This window comes from Talpa europaea (assembly GCF_964194135.1).
Source record: "Talpa europaea genome assembly, chromosome: 2".
NCBI lineage: Eukaryota > Metazoa > Chordata > Mammalia > Eulipotyphla > Talpidae > Talpa > Talpa europaea.
The window spans coordinates 35,419,555-35,442,051 of NC_140068.1; the positions used below are offsets into that span (position 1 = coordinate 35,419,555).

Here is a 22,497-nt window from a genome sequence, read left to right on the forward strand (position 1 = left end):
AATCTCCATAAGCGATGCTTGTGGAATGCGTGCCAACTCCAAATGAGAAGAGGCGCCCCTCAACCCTCGCGGAGGCAGGTGTTCCCCGTTTAAGAGGTGCCCAAAGCATGTAGGGGTATCACCCAGGAAAGGAGATACAGCAAACTAGGGTGCCAAGCCCAGCACCGCCCTCTCCCAATCACCCAGGGCGCGGGGAGGGGGGGACGGGAGGAGGGCAGGCGGGGAGCCCCGCGCGCCCCACGGGCCCACTCCCGCCCGGGGCCCGGCAGCGCCAGCCCCCGGCCCGCCCGCGGCCCGCCCCGCGCCGCGCACGCCTTATGTAAAGCGCCCGAGGCCCCGCCCCCGGCCCGGCCCGCTCGGGCCCGGCGCTGCTGGCGGAGGGGGCGGGGAGAAGCCGCCGCAGCTGCAACTTCGCCGGAGCCTCGGAGCCGCGGCTCAGCCGGGCACCCAACCGCCGTCCGCGCGGAGCCGCCGCTCTCCCGGCCCGGGCCTCCGCCCCGCCGGCTCGGCCATGGCAGCCGCGGCGAGCGTGGCTCCTGCGCTGTGCGCCCGGCGCCGCCGCTGAGCAGCCGTTACCCGCCGCCTCGCGCCCGCCCGCCGCGGCCCCGGATCCGACGAGTTGCCGCGGCCGCAGACGCGGGAGGACGAGTGGGGAGGACGGACGCGGGGAGTCGGACGCCCCCGGCCCACCCAGCCTTCCTGCTCGCGATGTGGGGGCGCTTCCTGGCCCCCGAGCCCGGCAGCCGGGACGGCCCCGGCGGGGCCCGCAGCTTCCCGGAGGGTGAGTAGCGGGACAGCCCCTGCTGGGCGGGGGCGGCGGCCGGCCGCGTCGCGGTGGACCCCGCCGCGGCCCCCCCGCTGGGCCTGCCTTCCCCGACGCCGCCTCGCGCCCGCCGCCCCGTGTCTCCCCGGGCGGACGCGGGGTCCCGCGGGGGGCGTCCGGGGGCCGCGTCCCCGGACTGTCCGCCGCCGGGCGGCGCGGCGCGCGGGCTCCGCGTCCGGGCGGCTGCCCCTCGTTGGCCGCGGCCCCGGGGCCCTGACTTCGCGCTCGCGGGGCCTCCTCGGGCGGGCTTTGTTGTGGTCCCTCCCGCTCTCGCGTGGGGCGGGTGGCCGCCGTGGAGAGCCGGGCTCGGGCCCCGGGGATGGGCGCCCGACGGCGCTGCGGCGGGGCCGGGCGCGCCTCCGCGGGCGGGGGTCTGCGGCGTCGCTGCCCGCGGCGCCACCTTAGGGTGCGTTTCGGCGCTGGGGCGGGGGGCTGCTGGGTGCGGGCGCTGCCGGGGACCTCCCTCCGGGGGCTGACGCCCCTCTCGGAAACGTGGTCCCTGCGCCGCAGTCCCCTTCCGCGCAGGGGAAGGACGCGTCCCTCTAGAGCCACATCGACCTCTGCGCGATGGGGATGTTAAGCTGTTGGCCTCACCCGTCCCCTGCAAGGAAAATTTGGGGTTTGCCGCGTTGGGTGTGTGAAGGGGGCCGTTTATGTCGGACAGCCATTTCGTGCCTGTCTTGCTCAGAAGTTGTGTAGGAGCCAACAAATTAGTATAAATTCCCCCGCCCCACCCAACCCCCCCAAATTTGGGATTTAAAAAAAAACCCAAAAAGCAAAACACCAACCCGATTTGGGCTGCCTGTGACAGTTTATCCAATGTGGCGATCCCTCCAGGTACTTTGATCTTGCATTTTGAATCCCTTTGAGAAGCTGAAAAATCATTTGGACCTTTTATATAGAAAAATTGCCTCATGTACATGCACAGAAATTTCTAGGATTCATGTTCAGTAACCTTGTTCCACCAAATGTTTGTGCTTTTCTAACTGATTTTTTTGGTATGCATTTCAAAGCTATTATTTGCAAAATAAAAACAAATTAAAAAGCAGAAGCTGCTTTTGGAAGTTTTTTTTTTTTTTTTTTGGTTCTTGTTGGTAGTATTTTCTGCTGCTTAAAAATATTAGGCACAAATCCAGATTACTATTAAAATTTCAAATAATGCAATTTTATGGTGGCTTAGAAATAGGTGTTTTTTTTTAATACTTCTTTTAGCTTTATTGGAGAGTATAATTGGCAAATAGGAATTGTATGTATATTTAAGGTGTACAACTGGATGTTTTGATATATGATTACATTGTGAAATAATGTCTGCAATCAAACTAGCTAAGCTGTCCATCCCCTCACATAGTTACTTTTTTTATGTGTGTGGTGAGAACACTTAAGATTTACCTTCTTACATTACAAGCAGCTTCTGCTTTTTAATTTGTTTTTATTTTGCAATAAGCACACAACACATTATATAGTGACCATGCTGTACACTTATAACGATTTTATATGTAAAAAAATTATAAAATTTAAAAATTAGAGTTAGATTTGAAATCATGCTCTTGAATTTGGGCCTTTAACAATTTTAGAAATAATAGAATTTAGTGTAGGCATGAGTTGAGTAAAAAACAACATCAGTAGGGAATTACTTTCTTAAAAATGTGTACTGTTTGTCCTAGGAAGAGGAGGCAGCATTTGAGAGGTTACTCTTGCCTACTGAGTATTCATAAATCCTGCAGTCACAGTCACTTCAGTGAGTGAGAAGGCACTTCTTTATCCCTAGGGATTGGAGGGAGTGCTTTCATTTTAGCTATATAAGTCAGAAGCCATCTGTAACGTCTTTGTAACTTAACCTCAAGTTTTATTTATAATAACATGTTTGGAGATAAAATATCATCCAGCCATTGTATTCATTTTTCCATTGTTTTCAAAGAGGAAGTGCTCATGTTGTTTAGAAGTTAGGTAACCCAAGGAAAGACTTGAGGTTCACTTGCTGCCTCTAGACCTTTGCTGTGGCAAAGAATATAGTAGAAGATGGTACTTTCTAAATACTCTCCAAGTTTAAGGAATTTGGACAGTATATATATTTTTTTAATATTGATTTTTTTAAATAGAGGCATGCTTTATTTATTTGTTTTGTTTTGTTTTTATACATGCACTGGGTACAGTCAGAAGTGCGGGAGGGTGAGAGAATTCACCAGAGCCAGAGCGGGGAGCAGAGCAGGCAGAAGGACCGAAGTACACTGCTGAGGGGAGCAGCGGGCGGCAGGAGAGGTCTGCGCGCCATGTGGGACCCTCCTCCGGTGGCTGGGGAGCAGCCGGGGATCGAACCTGCGCCACAGAGGCCGCGGGCAGTTTCGCAACCCAGCGCTCAACCGCTGTGCCACCGGGGAGGCCCTGGACAGTATATTTTAACAAACATTTTATCTCAGCTTTGACAGTGATGAACCATTGGTAAGTCAGGACTTGCCTTTCCAATAAAATATTTTTCAGCTGTATGCTGAGAATCGATGACTTTTACAATAAAGTGATAAACTTATTTGTTAATGCTTATTTATTCTCTTGAGCAAACAGATATTAGAAGTTATTTTTTCATTAGTTTAAAAAATTTGTACTTTAGATGAAAATCTTAACTGCGGTTTCTTGAGCAAATGAGCAGATGGTGAAGGTCAAGATAATGACCTCTGAGTTGATTTCACGTAGGGGTTTATTTTCTTTGTTGAGAATCTTAAGGAAACATTTTTGAAATATCTAGTATATTTTTTTGACTCTTGAATGATTTTAGAGCTTTTCTGGAAAAAAATAAAAAGCGAACCAGTATTCTGATTGAACTGATTAGCAGTCATTTTGGTCCTGGGGACCAATGTGAAAATAGGGATAAACAAGTAATTTCTCGCATTTAAACAAGTTTATCTCAATATATGGGAGACTTCAAGGTATTTAAAACTGCTTTGTTCATGTGGATATGTAACTAGAGGAAAAATTAAGGTATATAGAGCCAGTGTTCTAAAAACTTAAAGGGAACTTTTTTTAGGTAATGACATTAAAGAATACCGAATTGTTGACCTTTGCTTTAGATTTAACCGTGCTTTGTTTTTATCCACAATTTTATAAATGACAGTATTTTCATATGAAGAATGAATACCCTTTCCTTTTTTCTATTGACAAGTGTGACTAGAAAGCTAATTTTAAGTAGATTAAGTGGTAAGTCTTTTATGCCTCTATTTGACTGCATTTGAGAATATCTAATTAAAAAAATGTAAGTTGCAAAGGTGGATGAAGAATGTATGTATGTATTTCCCTTAGGCAATAATCTAGTATGCTATAGCTGTATTTTGTATACTTATACCTAGCTGTACTGAATTTATTCCTTTTTATGAATCATACTTTTAAAACATTTATATATTCAACTCTTAAAACATTTGGAAGTAGAATATGATATTTTAAAAGTGCTAAAGTCAAAATGTTATGGAAAACACATGATCTGAAGAAATGTCATTTGTTCAATGCCTTGAGCTTTTTATCCACCTCTCTAATTGATGGCACTGCCATAGGTGTTTAGCGATGTCATAATGCTGTTGACAGTAGCTGGCATGATGACTTCAGAGACTAAGGTTTTCTAGTGTGATTCTGAATTAGGTGTGCCTAAAAATACTGTGTAACAGTGAAACATAACTTTTGTCTAAACTCAAATGGACACTTTCTTTTATAGACATTGGAGGGGGGTAAGGTGTGAGTCTCAACTTTAGTGATGACTTTGGTGAAATGAGCTTGATTAGTAATTGGAACTTTACCTTCTTCTTGCCTTGAGTGAAGCTGATAAATTAATCTGAGGGCAGGCAATAAATGGTGAGTCCGATCATCTCTGTTGTCATGTTGCGCATATATTGAGAACAGATAGGCTTTATTGAGTCATAATTTTTCTAACTGAATGAAATGTGGCCATGTGTACTTTGAGAAAATGACAAAAATATGAAGGCTTCTAGATGATATTTTAGTGAGTGGTAACTTAATTAGATTCCTCAAACTGCATTTAAAAAATGAAGAATGTGATCATTTAGATAGCTTATAAAGCTACAGTGTTCTATTAATTTAAGGATATTCAAACTTTATATTGTCAAAATGATAAAAAAGTGAAATTTATAAGCTCATTCATTTTATTTTATTTTTTAAAAGATTTATTTACTTTTATACAAGAACTGGGGTACAGGTCAGAAGTGCGGGAGGGTGAGAGGATTCACCAGAGACAGAGTGGGGAACAGAACAGGCAGACGGACCGAGATACCCTGCTGAGGGGAGCAGCGAGCGAGGCAAGAGAGGTCTGCCGCGCCTTGTGGGTATCTCCCTGGCCAGCTGGGAATTGAACCCACACTGCACAGGCTGCAGACAGCTTCACAGCGCTGTGCTCAACCTGCTGCGCCACTGGGGAGGCCTCCCCTCATTCATTTTAAGAACTTTAAAAGAATGATCAACATAAAAAACATCAAATTACTCTAATATTTTACTTTGACTTTCTATTTTTTAACTGAAAAATCCATTGTTATTACTCAGCATAGTGCTTGGCACATAATAAGTACTTGGTAAAAACATGAGGCATTCTTTCAGTAAATATTGTGTGCTAGTCACTGTAGGGACCTGCGGATACATCATTGAACAAGAAATAAAAGGTCCCAACTCTAATTCTAGTGGGGAAGGAAACAGTCTGTAAGTCAACTGAAGAGAAGATAATTCAGTAGTGTCAAAGAGTAAGAAAAAAAAGGAAACTAGGTGAGGTGGTAGAGGGTGGGTAGCGTGGAGTTACTATGTGAAGGCTGGTCAGGGAACGCCTCTTTGAGGCGTTAATTTTACTCTGAGGCCTGAATGATGAGGAGACAGACATGACAGGAGTGTTCAGGCAGGGGGTATTGAAATAGCTTCAAGATGAAAAGAGAGTTTGGTGAGCTGGAGCACAGTGAGCAGGGATGTGAGGTGAGAAAGTCCTGTTGCATAGGCATTATTAGAAGTTTGGATTCTGTTCTGTGTGTGAGGGAGAGCTAGTGATAAAAGGGCAGGGGAGATAACTTCATTCTTTCGCTTAGCAGGTTGACCTCCTGCTATGAGGCAGATGTCATTGTTTTATGTAGAAACACGAAGCTGACATTCCCCATCCTTGGGGTGTTTTGTGAGGGAAGGAAGCAGGAATAGTAATGGGGAAGCCAGCTAATAGATCATTTCAGTAATTAGTGTGAGAGTTGATGGCTTGGATTAGGGTAGTAAGACTGGATTTGGAGAGAAGAGAAATGGGTTTGGAATTCTTAAGTAATAAATAGGATTTACTGATGGTTTAGAGGGGGCACGAGGGATAGAGATATCAAAGACAATGTCTTAGTTTTGACTCCAGTAGTTACAATGGATGGATGTTGGTGCCGGACATGGGAAAGAGTGTGAGGAAGATAAGTGGACTCAAGACTTCCCATTTGTCCACCTGAAGTTTGAGAAACTTTTTAGAGGTTCAGGTAAGAACTTGAGTAGGAAATAGTATATACAAGTCTGGAGTTCAGAGGGTAGGTGATGGGGTTGGGAATGAAGGTAGGAATTCGGTGTGTACCCTGTATATAAAATGGTTTTTAAAGGTGTCCATATGGAGAGAGTGTAGTGAAAACAATGGAGACTTGATAAGATGGCAGAGGACCAAGCTCTGGGCCTCTTAATGTTTTCAGGCCTGATAGAGGAAATGGAGCCATCCAAAGAGACTGAGAAGGAGTAGCTAGTGAGGTAAGAGTAAATTGGGAATAAAATTGGGAGAGCTGTTCCAGAAGAGGAGATTAGAGGAGTGAGTACCAGTTCACTGCTATCAAGAGGGCATCTAAGAGGTGTCAGTAGAGAATGGATCAATGTTACTGGCCAGTTTCAGTGAGAATCTTGGAAAATTTTAAATGGCAGCGTTTAGAGATTCTCTACACTGTCAGATACTTTATTGCATAGGGACTGATATACTAAAATGTTCAATAAATGTTTGAATTATATTCCCCTTACTATTTCTGTACTTAGGGTGACCGACTATCTGGTTTTGCCTGGAATGTTCAGTCTTAAAACTAGGAAAGTATCCCGAGATTGCAGGATCGAGGGGTTTCCTCTGATGCCTTGCATTGAATAGTGACTCAACCTTGACTAAAGGATGCCCAGGACCTAAGTCAGTCCAAGTGTTTTTTCCTATGAGAATAGATCTCAACCAGAGGACCAGCCTTTAGTGTCTGTCTATTTCGTACTCCGGCCAGTAACTCTGTTTTTTGCTGCTTCTCTCTTGTGATAAATTGTTTTAAGAATTCATTAGGTTGTATTAAACTAATTCAAGTCATTGATAGGATTTTAATTTACTTTAAAAAGAGAATGACTTTAAGATTAGGAACTTTGTCTTATGGCCACTTTACATTATAGATGTCTAATAAATAGAATGATTGCTTAATTAATACTATTCAGTACTAAAGTTCAGAGTTCTGAAATGAACTATAGTATTTAGATATGCTTCTCAAGAGAATGGAATGATTTGGACTACATTTTATGTAAAGTTTAAAGTTTGGTAGATGAAGTGGTCATGTTGCTCTTGTAGAGGCAGAGGTCATGTATTTATTGATCTCAGGACATATATTGCCTTGCCATGACATTACTGAAGCTTTTCCATTAATACTGAGCATTTTATCTCAATAGGAATAATGGACTGCAAGGTTAGACTAGAAATTAGGTACTTTAAATTTAGGAAGAGAAAAATTCCTGGCATTTGTAAATTTTCTCTGTTTTGGCATTTAAGTGTATTGTGTGTGGTACTTTAGTTCTTAAGTCAGGAAGTGAAAGAATATTTGAGAAATATTCTTTGGGGAACTCTGCTTTCTTTGTCGGTCAATGGTAGGTAAATAAAAGCAGCTTTTACTAGATCTAATAACTTTTTTATTTCAGAAAATTTATTTTTGAGTGTTTATTTTTACCTGGTGTTGGTGATCCATCTTAGTTTTGGCATAACTTACTACCATGTAAAATATTTTCTCTACTATAGTTATGAAATAATTATATTCAAAGACAAAGGTAAATGCCTCTGGGATTCCACTTGGTAATCTCCATTACTTTTTTAGTGGTTTTATTAAAAATCTGTATTAATTTTTATCATACCTTATTTTTTCCACTTTATAAACAGAAACACTTAGGAACCCTGAATTAAAATATGTGGACTTCATTCCAAATAACTACTAAAATGCTTTTTGAATATATCGTTTCATGTAACTGGAAGATAAGATAGAAGTCTGGCCTATACATACACTGAAATCAACAGGCATGTACTTTTTTCATAGGTTAGATAGTCTTATCACTGTTGATTGCTACCCTAACACTCTTGAATTTCTTATTTTATATACAACAAGTAGTTTGTGAATATTTATTGGTTTGAATTCAGGCTTCAAATGTCACATATTTATATATCTGATCATTGTTTTTAACTGAGGTAATTTTGCCTTTTTTTTTTTTTTTATACAATAGCTGGGGTACAGCCAGAGGCGCTGGAGGGTGAGAGGATTCACCACAGACAGAGTGGGGGGCAGAACAGGCAGACAGAATTGAGGTAATTTTAACCTCAGCTTGACCCACTTAGTTTAAAACTCTCCCTTGTACCAGAATTGAAAGAAAGAAAATTCAGAATGACATTTGATGAATATATTCTTATACATTTTGGGGTAATGTTTTTAAAATTATTTAAAGTACTTAAGTTCCAGAATTTTTTTTTATTTAGAAAATAAAAAATACTAGTTGTTGGTTAAAATTTGACTTAAATTCTTAAATGCAAGAAAGACAATTAATAATAAGGATTGAGCTGAAATTTAAGGTATGATTTGGCATGTATTTATTGCAAAATGGTTACCATAAATTGACATCCATCACCTCTCAGAGTTTTTTTCTTGTGAAGTGAATGTTCAACATCTACTTTCTTAGCAACTTTCAAATATACAATATAGTACTATAACTATGTTGCCATGCTGTGTATTTCATCCCTCAAATTTATATTAAAACTGAAACTTGATGCTTTTTAGTCACCTTCCTATACACCCCCTGCCTCTTCATTCTGCATCTGGTCACCACCTATCTATTCTCTGTTTAAGGTTTTTTTTTTTAGAGTCCAAATATAGATGAGGTATCAATGCAATATTTATCCTTCTTTGCCTGGCATATTTCACTTAGTAAAATGCCCTCAAGGTCCACCTGTGTTATCACAAGTGGTAGGATTTCCTTTTTTATGGGTGAATAATATTATACTATATATATGTGTGTATATATAGTTTATTTAAAATTTTGTTTAAAGATTTATTTATGCATACAAAAGTTGGGGTGTAGGCTGAAGGTGCAGGTAGGAGGGATGAGAGGATTCACCAGAGACAGAATGGGGAGCAGAACAGGCGGATTGACTGAAATAAACTGCTGAGGGGAGCAGCGGGCGAGGCAGGAGATATCTGCTGCGCCATGTGGGTCACCTTCCTGGCCAGGGATCCAACTCTTGCTTGCTACAGTAGCTGCAGACAGCTTGATAGTGCTGATGCTTAACCCTTTGCGCCTCTAGGGAGGCCCTATCTAAAAATTTTTAGTTGAAGTAATAGTGCATTACAATATGACAGGCTTCAAGTGTGCATCATTATAAATCAACATATGTATACATAGATATATTCCTTCCAGATTGTTCAATTTTGTTGTCATATTGATATTTGTAATACTCTGTTATGGTCTTTTGTATTTCTGTAGGATCATGTTGTGACTTATCTTTCATTTTTGATTTGAATTTTCTCTCCTTTGAGGGTTTTGTGAAAGGTTTGTATATTTAGTTTTCAAAAAAATTAGCTCTTGGTTTCATTGACCTTTTAAAAAATACCTTTATTGATGTACCATTGATTTACAACATTGTTTATGTTTTAGGAACATAGGCTTACACTTTTACAAATGTTTGGTATCACACCACTCCCAGGATATCCTTTGGGTCCTCTCCCACTTTGCTCCCACCTAGCCCTTCTGGTAGAGTCAGTTCTGCAATCAGATTTCAAGGGATTGTTTTGGTTTGTTCTTCTGTCCCTCTGGTTTATTTCTTCATATTCCACATATGAGCAAAAACATCTGGTGTTTTTCTTTCTCCTTCTCACCCTTTTGGTTCCATCTATGTTGTTGAAAATGGTAAAATGTTATCCCTTTTATATTTAAGTATTATTACATTATTGTATGTATACTCCATCTTTATCCAACAATCTGCCCTTGTACATTTAGATTGTTTTCATAGCTTTGCTATTGTGAATAGTGCTAGAATAAACATGGGAGTACATATATTCCTTTAAATTAGTGTTTTTGTATTCTTTGGGTGGATACCTAGGAGAGGATTACTGGATCATATGCCAGATCTATTTTCAGTATTTTGAGAAACCTCCATACTGATTTCCATAGAGACTGACTTAGTTTATATTCCACATTGATCTTTTGAATTTCAATCTTTGTTTTTGCCATTATGTTTATTATTTTCTTATGTTCAGTTTTTCTTTTTCTTTTTCAGGGGTTCTTCTAGGTATAAGCTTAGATTTTTGTTTGTGGTTTTTCTTGTTTCCTGATGTAGCCCTGTACTTACAAGAACTTGCCTCATAGTCCTGCTTTTGCTGCTACTAAGTCATGTTTTCATAAATTTGTCTCCAGGTATTTTTTGATTCCTCCTTTGATTTCCTCAGTGACTTGATAGTTGTCAGTACTGTAGTATTTAATCACCACATAGTTGTGCTCTTCCTTCTTTCTTATTTTGGTTGATTTCCAGCTTCATATTGTGATCCAAAATACGTTTTATATGATTTCAGTCTTCATAAACATATTGACTTTTTCTTTGTCCCAGCCTTGAATGTTTCATGTACAATTGAAAAGTGTATATTTTGTTGTTTTCATGTGGAATGCTCTGTATATATTTATTTTTAAATATCTGTTGAGTCCATCTCATCTAATTTGTTTTTTAAAGGTCATTGTGTCTTTCTTGTTTCCTGTCTGGATCATCTATCCATTGCTGTAAGTGCGGTGTTAAGGTCCCCTATGATTGTATTGCTGTGTCTCCCATTAGGTCTGTTAATATTTGCCTACGTATTTTGGTGTTCCTATGTTGGGTGTGTATATATTAATAAATGTTACAGTCTTTCTCCTGTCTTGTTCCCTTTCTCATTACACAGTATCCATCTTTGTCTCATTAATTTTTTTTGGCCAGAAGTCTAGTTTATCTCATCTTAGGAGAGTAGTTCCTGCCTTTTTAAACTTTATATTGGCTTGCTGTACTATATTCTGTTGATTTGCAGTACCATTGTCCAGCCGTTCCTTCACTAAGTCTGTCTCCATTGCTTAAGTGAGTCTTTATAGGCAGCATGTAATTGGGTTTTGTTTTTTAATCCACGTAGCCACACTTACATCACATTTTCTTTATTCATCCATCAGTGGGCATATAATAAAGTGTTTGCATGTCTTGACCGTTCTATATAAAGTTCCCCATGTACAGTGAACATGGGGATGCAGGTATGTCTTTGAAATAATAATTTCATTTTCCTCAGATATGAATACCCAGAAGTGAGATAGTTGGATAACATTAGAATTCTATTTTTAGTTAATTAAAGAACCTCTGTACGGTTTTCTGTAGTGGCTACACCAATTTACAATTGATGCTTGAACAATGTGGAAGTTAGGGGTCTGTGAAGTTGAAAGTATGTGTATAATGTCTGATTCCAAAAGCTTAACTAATAGCTTGTTTACCAGGAGCATTACTGATAAAAAATTGGCATATTTTTATGTTATATACTGAATTATTACAATAAAGTAAGTCAGAGAACAGAAATTCTTAAGGAAATTACAAGAGAAAACACATTTACAGTGCTGTACTATATTATCGATATAGGAAGATTGGCCCCATCTGTTTATAAGAAAATAAAGGCATGTGGACTTGAGCAATTCAAACCCATGTTGTTCGAGGCTGGCTTTAAATTCCTACCAAGAGTATGCAAAGGTTTATTTTCTTCACAGCTTTACCAACACTTGTTTTTTGTTGATAATAACCATTCTAACAAGTGTAAGGTGATAGCTCCTTCTACTTTTGGTTTGCATTTCTCTGATAGTCACTGATATTGACCACCTTTTCATGTGTTTGTTGGACACATATATGACTTTAGAAAAATGTCTATAGTTTTTCTGTCCAATTTTTAATTGGATACCTCAGTTTTGCTATTATGTGGTATGAATTCTAATGTATTTTGGATATTAATCTCATATCCTGTTTGAACAGGTGGACTAAATCATGGACTGGCATGTCCTATCCAAGCAGTTCAGCCCACTACACTGACCATGAGCATTAGATCCTGACTAATGATTATCTCACAGTCTCCTGGAGGAAGACTGAGAGCCCTCGTTGGCAGTCGGAATGTAATTCATCTGAGCATGCCCTGGTATAGCCCAACCCAGAACAAGCTATGAGGCTCGCTTACCTGCCTCTTGGACTTACTATCCTTTAAGTATCTCCTGACTCCCTTCGGGAAGTTACATTCTTCTTTCTCAAACTGACTCCTTCATGTGTGAGTCTGTATTTGGGACTTGTCGGGTTCAGTTACAACTAGCACTCTTTTTTGAATTCTTTCCCTAGAAGACAAAGGACCCACTCTAATCATATTTTTAAGCTACTTTGAAAACTATATACTTATTTTTAAATAGATACTTAAATGCAGTCTGTCTGAAGGGGTAGTTTAAAAATTTCCTGGGTTTTAAAATAGACCACCACTACCAACAAATAAACAGACAAACAAACAAAACCCCAATAAACAAAACCCTGTTTTAATCCTTCCTCTACTTTTTTTTTTTTCTTTAAGATTTATTTATTTATAGAAGAACTGGGTACAGTCAAAAGCACGGGAGGGTGAGAGAATTCACCAGAGCCAGAGCAGGGAGCAGAACAGGCAGAAGGACCAAAGTACACTGCTGAGGGGAGCAGTGGACAGCAGGAGAGGCTGTGCACCATGTAGGACCCTCGCCCGGTGGCCAGGGATCGAACTGGTGCTGCAGAGGCTGCAGGCAGCTTCACAGCCCAGCTCTCAACTGCTGTGCCACTGGGGAAGCCCTTAATCCTTCCTCTAAAGGGAAGAGCATTTTTTAGATCTAATTATAAGGTTTCCAAAATGCTAATTTTATTACATGAGCATTTATTGGGTATCCGGTGGTAATAGTGACTACATTTATTGAAACCCTGTTTAACTGAGTAGCTCTGTGCTAGAGAGTTTTAAAAAAATTCTTTCACTGTTCCCAGCTTCGCGTGAGAAGAAATTTATATACATAGGGGTTCATATAATTTATGTTGTTAGGGAATTTTCACAGATATGTTGGGAGAGCATAAAGTTGCTTTTGTTTGATACCATTTTGAGGAATGAGAGAAAATATTTAGATCAAGTTAATTCTGAGCTGGAACTCATAGAGAAGGAAAGTAGCTTGGATTCATGAAAGAACCTGATCAAGTAGGAGGCAGTGTTTAGATATATGTGCTAGTGTTTGTAGGAGAGCCAGAATGGGGAAGGCTAGGGATTACAAAGTATTAGAAAATGAGACTGCTAAATGGTAAATAATTGCCAAACTTAAGGTGTTATGAGTATTACATAATATCCTGTAAGGAACTTATACAACTGTGTAAATATAATGATGTTAATTATATTTTATTATGAGACGATAATTCTGATACTAGTGTTAGTGGGCAGAATGAGGAGCACCACCCTAGGGCTCTCCCCAAAGCTGCATGTTCTAAATGGGTTCTGCCATCTGCCACATAAAGACAAAGCATACTCTTAGTACATAAGATCTTCAGTAGAAAAGAACTTTAATAGAATTAGTGTGCAATAGAGAGAAGAGAAAGAATATGGTTTTCAGTGAAGCACCCCAGGCCACTCATCCCCTTGTGGGTAAATGCCCAACCAAACAGGGTTGGCCCAAAGTGGGGCCACTGAGGCCTGAAAGCCTGCCACAAGTCTAAAGCACCTTCTGGCCGGGAGCCAAAAGAAAGGAGCAGAAGGGGACTGGCAAGTCTAGAAGGAAAAGACAAAATCAAAATACAAGTCAAGATAAAAGCTGCCATTGTCAGCCTCCCCTCAGGTCTCTCACAACTCTTTCAAGTGTCTCCTTCCATGTCCCCCATGTCTCTAGTACAAGTCCAGGGTGGAGGAGGGAGCATGGCTTTTTAACATGTCTCCCTGTTCCCGTGCCTCCTCCAGGTCTTCTCTCCCAGGTCCTTTTTGACTCCACCCTTGCTTGGCTCAGGCAGGAACCTGGAGCTCCCCTTTCCCTGGGGATTACACTGTTACAGTAGGTCAGGGCTAGCTCTGGTGGAGTTTCTTCAGTAGCAGATCTTGTAGCAGTCCAGCCAAAAGATAGGCTCCGAGAAGATGGGAATGGAGAAAAACACCCCAAGTTAATACTTGTGAAAAGAACTGAAGAGGCTCAGGAATTAATTTAGATGTATGGGAGGTAAGAGAAAGAATTTATTTTGTTATAGTCTCTGGATTTATTACTTTTTAACATAATTGTGTATTGGTTTCTATTGATAAGTAGATTTGTGGCAGTGAAAGGCCACTGTGTGAACTTTTATCTAAAGTACTTTGTACTTGTTCCCACCTCAGAGATTTTAGAGATCTGGTCCAGCTTCTGTAAGGGTAAATACACCTTTATTTGTTTTCATTGTGTTCTATTTTATATAAAAGGGTTGGTTTTAATCCACTTGAGTGTTGATTTGCATTAAAAACACTAATTTGTACTTATGATTTGTATTATATATTCATTGTTTTCTATAAAAGTTATATAGATCTGTTTTGTTGATGTTATTTTTATTTTCTTCTGGCTTAGAGTTGTCATTAAAAATTAAGTAAAATTAGTTTTCTAGGTGTAAGTACAGATCCATTAATATTTTGTGAAAGATGATATTGTATGCATTTCTTGCTTCCAGTTAAAAAAAAAAACTCCAGGAAAAAATAGATTGCTTATTTATATGATGTTATACTTCCTGTATTTCCAGTGTGAGAAATATTTTTTTTAGTAAGTTATTCTTGAGCATTCAGTAAATGGGGTGGAGATAAGGGTGAAGTAAATCTGTGTACTGCTCTAAATAGTATATTATCTATAAACAAGTTTTATTTTACTTACTTTACCTGGTGTTTCTGGGTGAGTGTTTATTCAGCTGAATTAAGGTAAGTTACATTCTGAGAGAGTCTTAGAACCTGCAAAGTTTTAAGTGGTTGATTTCATTCTCCAAGCTGGTAGGAGGATAGCTTTGACCAATATATTTTAATCTTGAGTTAAGTTAAATGTATATGTCTATACATGTATAAGATAGCTATAAAACCCACAGAAATTTAATTTATAAATTATACATAAATGATTAAAAATAATGCTAATGTGCCATAATGTTTTATTAAAATGAAACCTTTAATGTTGGGATTTATAGCTTCAGGTCTGGTTATATTGTTAGCATGCTTAATTATTTTGATTTTAATATTACTATAGGGAATGGCTGTTCCTAAAAGCGGTAAAATGATGTCCTTGATTGTATGCACATATCTGTAATTTTGTGAACCTTATATTTAAAGTGCTGACAGCACTACTTGGTCCAACCACTATGGAGAGCTGTGTGGAGATTTCTGGACCTACTAAACATAGAGCTTCCATATGATCCAGCAATTCCACTCCTAGGTATTTACCCAAAGGACACAGAAAAATCAATTCCAAAGAACACCTGCACCCCTATGTTTATAGGAGCACTATTTACAATAGCTAAGCTTTGGAAACAGCCCAAATGCCCAAAAATAGATGACTGGATCAAGAAGATGTGGTACATATATACCATGGAATATTACTCAGCATTCAAAAAAGATAAACACATGCAATTTGCAGCAACATGGATGGCACTGGAAGGGATCATGCTCAGCGAAATAAGCCAAAAAGAAAAAGAAAAATACCGGATGGTCTCACTCATAGCAGGAATCTAGAAAACTTAAATAAGGGATCAGGAAAATGAATAACTATAAGAAAGTGAAAATCAAAATCAACAAAAAACTATGAACCAGAGACACTTTTTGGGGGGTGGGGGCCGGGAGGGGAGGGATTGGGGTCAGAATGGGGCATGTGCAGTTGTATGGGGGAATATAAAAATAAAATTTATTATTTAAAAAAAAAATAATCAACAAAAAACTATGAACCAGAGACACTTTTTGGGGGGTGGGGGCCGGGAGGGGAGGGATTGGGGTCAGAATGGGGCATGTGCAGTTGTATGGGGGAATATAAAAATAAAATTTATTATTTAAAAAAAAATAAAAAAAAATAAAGTGCTGACAGCACTACTTGCATGCCATTTTCAACAGGAGTTGTGATAATTCTGTAAAACTGTCTTGATTCACATGGTGGTAAGTGCCTAGTAAGTCAGTCATTTCCTCTTTACTTAGAAGGAATTGCAATTTGCTTACAAAATGTAAGTGGGACATAGAAATTATATAATAATCTGTTTTAAATATAGTTATATTGATACAGCAACATGGAGTAATCAGATAAGTAACATGTACTTATTAATATTGTAAGAATGTCATTGAAGTGAAAGCCCCAAAATTCTTGCACAGAACTTGTTAACTCTGACAAATAATCTATAGGAGCTAATCTGAAAATCACTGTGATTAACAGCAATAAAAATATGTGCTTCTTAAACTTTTATATAGAATTCAATATTTAAAATTGTTCTTTCGAACTGTACTGTAAAAATTTCTAAATGCTAATTCTATGTTTCTGCACCTAGTTCTTATGAACTAATAATAATACACAGACTAGCACTGGTCCATGGATATGTGCTTTGAGTAGCCTTTAGTAGACAATAAAAGAATGAAGTAAGAAAAAAAGTAAAATGCTGGATAAATCAGAAAAGGGCAAATAAAAATTAAGTAAAAATGGACAAGTAAGTGAAAATATTGAGAATATTGAAAAATATGTATTAGCTGAAAAAGGAGGGTCTAATGTAACTCAAAAGGAATAATTGAACTAAGAGAAAGATTCTGTGCTGTTCAACTTTAATAAGATAAAAAAAATCAATTAGAACAACTTAAAATAATTAAACAATTTCAGTGATTAGGGTACAGTAGAGAAAAAAGCAGGTCTTTTGATCTTCCTTGAACGCAATCTATTCATTATGCCTTGCAATAGATTCTATTAGTGTTTCCCTGAGCCTCAATTCTCTGTTAATGCCTCTACATGGAATCTCAAATGTCTGCCTATCAAATATTCCAGGACAGAGTTCTGACATTTCCAGATAGATGTAGATTTGACATTTTAAATAAGACAGCAATGTGTGTTCAAGACCCAGAAGCAGAAAAACAGAGGTTTTCAGCTTAAGGAAGCCACTAATCTGCATTGAATTCTTTTGTTTGTGTCTGTATTTTCACAAGTTCAAGAAAGATTTCTAACTTTTAACTTTTCTGTTTTCCTTTTTAGGCCCAGATTATTCTTCATCAGCATGGTTACCTGGCAATGAATCTTTGTGGCAGGCCACAACTGTTGCATCCAATCATCGAAATAATCATATCAGGAGACATAGTATAGCTTCTGACAGTGGAGACACTGGCATTGGAACTTCTTGTTCTGACAGTGTGGAAGGTGAGTCAAAATTCTTCATGTCTGGATATGAATCTTTAGAGAATGGTTGTGACTGACAACATTTAAGGGGACTGTGTTTATTGCTTCAAATGAAAAAATTATAAAGCAGTGAATAAATAATATTCAGTGTTGCTATATGTCAAGTGAAACTGCCTTTCTGATCACATTTGATTTTCCTTCATTTATTTCTTTAAAGTTCTTATTATGAGATAATTGTAGATTCACTTGCAATTTTAAGAGAATCTGTATACCCTTTATTGGTCTCTCTACCCCTTGGTAATATCTTGCAAAAACTACAATTTTATATACTATGCCCGGAACATTTCTGTCAGGGCAGTATACCTCATGCCCATGTCTTCTTTTTTTTTTTTTTAATAATAAATTTTATTGTTATATTCCCCATACAATTGCAGCCCCCCCATTCTGACCCCAATCCCTCCCCTCTCACCCCCGCCCCCCTAAAAGTGTCTCTGGTTCATAGTTTTTTGTTGATTTTGATTTTCACTTTCTTATAGTTATTCATTTTCCTGGTCCCTTATTTAAGTTTTCTAGATTCCTGCTATGAGTGAGACCATCCGGTATTTTTCTTTTTCTTTTTGGCTTATTTCGCTGAGCATGATCCCTTCCAGCGCCATCCATGTTGCTGCAAATTGCATGTGTTTATCTTTTTTGAATGCTGAGTAATATTCCATGGTATATATGGACCACATCTTCTTGATCCAGTCATCTATTTTTGGGCATTTGGGTTGTTTCCAAAGCTTAGCTATTGTAAACAGTTCATGCCCATGTCTTCTTCCCTCCCTCCCCCTTAACTCTTGAAAACCACATCTATTCTCCATTTTTATAACTTTGTAATTCTTAAAATTTTAAGAATGTTTTATAAAGGGATTCAAATAGTATGCAGCCCTTTGGAATTGGTTTTATTCCCTAGAGCTTCATCCAAGTTGTTGCATGCATCAGTAGTTAATGTCTTTCTTTTAATGAGTAGTACTCGATTGTGGAGGTATTGGATCGACTGCATTTTGCTTAACCATTTACTTAGCCCATTGAAAGACATTTGAATTTTACCTAGTTTTTTACTATTTAGAATAAAGCTGCTATAAATATCTTGTAGACGTTTTGGTGTTAACATTTGTCTTCATTTCTCTGGGGTAAATAAATGCCCAGGGTGAATGACGGTCCTTTGGTAGTTGCATGTTTAGTTTTTAAAGACATTTTCACTCTTTTGCACAACAACTCTTCCATTTTTATCAACAATGGAGATGGATCAAGATGAGAGATCCAGTTTTCTCTTCATCCTTGCCAGCATTTGGTGATTTTAAATTTTAGCCTTTCTGATAGCATTTGAATTTTCATTTCCTTAAAGTCTAATAATATTCAACATTTTTTCCCACATGCTTACTTGTCATCCTCTTTCTTAGGTGAAATGTCTCTTCATGTCATTTGTCCATGTTGTAGCTGGATGATTTCCTTTTCTACTGTTGAGTTTTGAGAGTTCTTTGTATATTTTAGATGCTAATTCTTTGTTGGCTCTGTGATCTGCAAATATTTTCTTTCATTTTGTAGTTTATGTTTTCATACTCCCAATAGTATTTATTGTAGAGCAAAAATCTTAAATTTTATGAAGTTCATTGTATTCGTTTTCCTTTATGTATGTCATGCTTTTGGAGGTCAAATCTAAGAAGTCATTACTGAGACTTAAGAGTTTGAAAATTTTCTCTCATTTTTTTCCTAACAGTTTTATTTCACGTTTTATGCATTTAAATCCAGGATCTTTTGTGAGATAATTTTTTAATAAAGTGTGTATATTCTGGCATCCCTAAGACCATTGTTAGGCTTAGTGATTTGCTAGAAGGAATCACAGGACTCAGTTATACCAGTTATACCAACAGTTATGGTTTATTATAGCAAAAGGAAACAAATGAAATTATTGAAAAAGAAGCAAAGGGCAGAATCTAGGGGACACCATCCCCATACTTATGACTGTTCTTTCCCAGTGGAGTTGTTTGGCCAGTTGATAGCCCCACTGATGATGTATTATTGCAAATATAGACTATTGCTAACCAGAAAAGGTCACTTGAGCCTTGGTGGCCAGCATTTTTATTATGGGATAGTTATGTTGACATGGCTAACTGTCTCCATGGATGACTTTACTCTCTTAACTCCTGAGAGATCAAGTTTATCACACATCATTCAAGGACCCCTCCATAAATCACATTATTAGCATACACTATACGATGGGACCTAATATCCCCAGATAAATGACACTCTTTATTAGACAGGATTTCCAAAGGATTAGAGGCTACCCCTGAGACTCAAACAAGGACCAGATCTTTCCTGGAATGTACAGGGTCTGCAAAACTCAAATAAGCTGAGTTAATCCTTACCGCGCAATGTAAGACTAATTAAAATTCATTGTTTTGCCTAATTAATCTTGAGATCAGTTATAATTATTGTTCCCATATAATTTTTTCCAAAGTTGTTTAAGAAATAGCTGTTATAGTTCCTTTGCCTTTCTAGAATCATTTTGTCTATATCTACAAAAAAATCTTACTGGAGATTTAATAGGAGTTATGGTGTCTGTATATCAGTTTGGGGAGAGTTTGACATCTTCATTCTGTTGAGTCTTTTAGTCTCTGTTGTTTCTCCTTTTTATTTAAATTTTAATTTTATGGACCAGTGCTGAATAGTTTTCAACATTCATGTTCTATACATATTTTGTTAGATTTATAGATATGTATTTTATTTTTGAGGGTGGTTTTATAAATTTTACTACCAATTTTGGTGTCAATGTGTTATGTTACTATATAAAAATACAGTGGACTCATACATGTTAGCTCATAAAATCTTCACAGCAACCTTCTGCTGTGAAGAGTAATACTCAGATATTAAATTACTTACTTAAAATAACTTAGGTAAAATGTGTATAACCTTGTCTCGGTGTATACACAGGTCAACAAATACAGTATGGTCAAGAATATTCAATTAGAAAATAGCTTTAAGTGTCTGTCAGTAGGAAATGGTTGAATATTTTACTGAGTATCCAGTTAAAATAATTAGTTAGCTATATATGTACCTCTTAGAAAGAGGTTCAAACAAATACCCAGATTGATAGAACAAATTGAACATTCTTTTGGAACTTCGTTGAAATTCTACTAAAACTTGGGGGGTAGGAAATTAAAATCAAAAACAGCCTGATGATGACCAGGACAATAAGAGAGAATACTAAAATTCTGTGACTAAATGGAAAAAAATTAAAGAATAATTTCCAATGTTAAATTCAGATATTTCCTTTACCAGAAGGTGGAGTTTAATCCTCCCTGTCTAACTTGCATCCAGAGAATAGGAAGTAGAAAGGGGAATAATCACCTTACAATGGAGAAACCTGGCAAGTCTGGCACTGTCAGTTTCTGAGCCTTTTTGAAGAATTTTAATAATACATTGACAATTTACTCCTGAATTTTCTCTGTTGCTGCTTTAGAATTCAGCTACTTGGGGCCTGCTTGGTGGTATTGTGACTCACCACTCTTAAGTAATATTCTAGGAGTAGTAAGTCACAACTGGGAGTTGTCTTTACTCCCAGAATTTTGGTTTGTTTTAATAATTTTTAGGTGAAATGTGTACTACATTTGAATCTTAAAAATTATGTTTATTGAGATAATGTTATTTTACAATACTGTATGTATTTTAGAAGTTTAGGCTCACACCCCTATGAATCTGTTACCACTATCCCATTATTCACTTGAATTCTTAAAAGACTGATTATTGTGAAAACCTCGGTGTACATATTAAATAACTACATGATTTACATACTAAAAAGTTTGACTATTAACAAAACTCTTGATTTATCTCTTACTGCATTTATTTACTGTATTTGATAAAAAGTACATACCTGTCATCAGTTACTGTCAATCCCTTTCTGAAGACATTTGAGTTAGTTAATGGAAAACAATGTAGAAGCCACTAGCAGCACGTGGCTATTGAGTGCTTGACCTGTCCCTGGTCCAAATTGAAATGTAGAATGCACATTGAAATTCAAGAACTTTTTATAACATATGAATGTAAAATATGTTATTAATATTGACTGATTATATGATAAGATAGCATTGGATATAGTGGGTTAAATAAAATAGTTAATTTTACCTTTCATTTTTACTTTTTTGATGTAGCTACTAAAAAACTGAAAAGTTACAAATGTAACTGAATTCTATTTCTATTGGATATAATGGATATACTGGTATTGATAGCCTGTAACTTGTGAAGAGTTTACTTTAGAGTGTGTGTGTGTTTTTATGTTTCTCAGTAGAAATAATATTGACTTCTCAAAATAGCTCCTGTCAGTCCACTTAATATTTTACATGCTACATGTTTTTATCATTAGCATTATGTCTACATTAAGTTATGTTTTGTCATTCTGGGGTATTGAAAGCATACTTCTTTTTGCATTTTGACATGGATAAGAACTTCACTGCAGTAGGATTACCCTGTTCTCCCTGGCAAAGAGAAAGTAAAGATGGGTGTGGTGGGGGTGTCAAGATTTGGATTGGAAAAGATTTTAGATTGCTTCAGAATTTCAGAAATTTTCCAATCTATTCAGTTGAGGAATAGCAAAAAGGAATAATGTCAGTAGTTCTTACTAGAAAATTCCTACTGGGTCTGAGGCACAGGCCCTCAGCGGGCAAGCTGGAACATTCTTTTAGATAAAGGAGATCTCAGATTGGGGGTTTCAGAGTATGGTTTCCTGTTAGAACAATTAGAACATGGAAGTTGAGTTATCCCAGGTAGAAAAGTGTATGATTGTACCAGTCTTTTACATGGTTGGAAAAAGAGTTTATCTTTCAAGCTTCTAAACTTTGGCTGTTCTTTTCAAATAATGGCATATACTTAGGTAATTGAAATATTTAACCCATAAGTTTGAATCCTGATTTACCTTAGGTTTGGTTTTTTTGGTTTTTCTATAAAATAGTTATAATTGAATAGGTGTTCCTCCATATACTAAATGCAAATTTAAT

General features: G+C 38.1%; 1 protein-coding gene across 1 annotated transcript in view; it reads left to right on the plus strand.

Moving 5' to 3' along the window:
* Nucleotides 1-599: 599 nt before the first annotated feature.
* Nucleotides 600-22,497, plus strand: part of CEP85L (centrosomal protein 85L) — a gene marked incomplete at its 3' end in the record, with an annotated part of 106,152 nt that continues 84,254 nt past the window's right edge. The window contains exons 1-2 of the mRNA XM_084228104.1: nucleotides 600-781; nucleotides 17,324-17,485. Of these exons, the coding sequence (XP_084084230.1) occupies nucleotides 709-781; nucleotides 17,324-17,485 (235 nt within the window). The 5' untranslated portion in view covers nucleotides 600-708. The remainder of the gene's footprint in view (nucleotides 782-17,323; nucleotides 17,486-22,497) is intronic.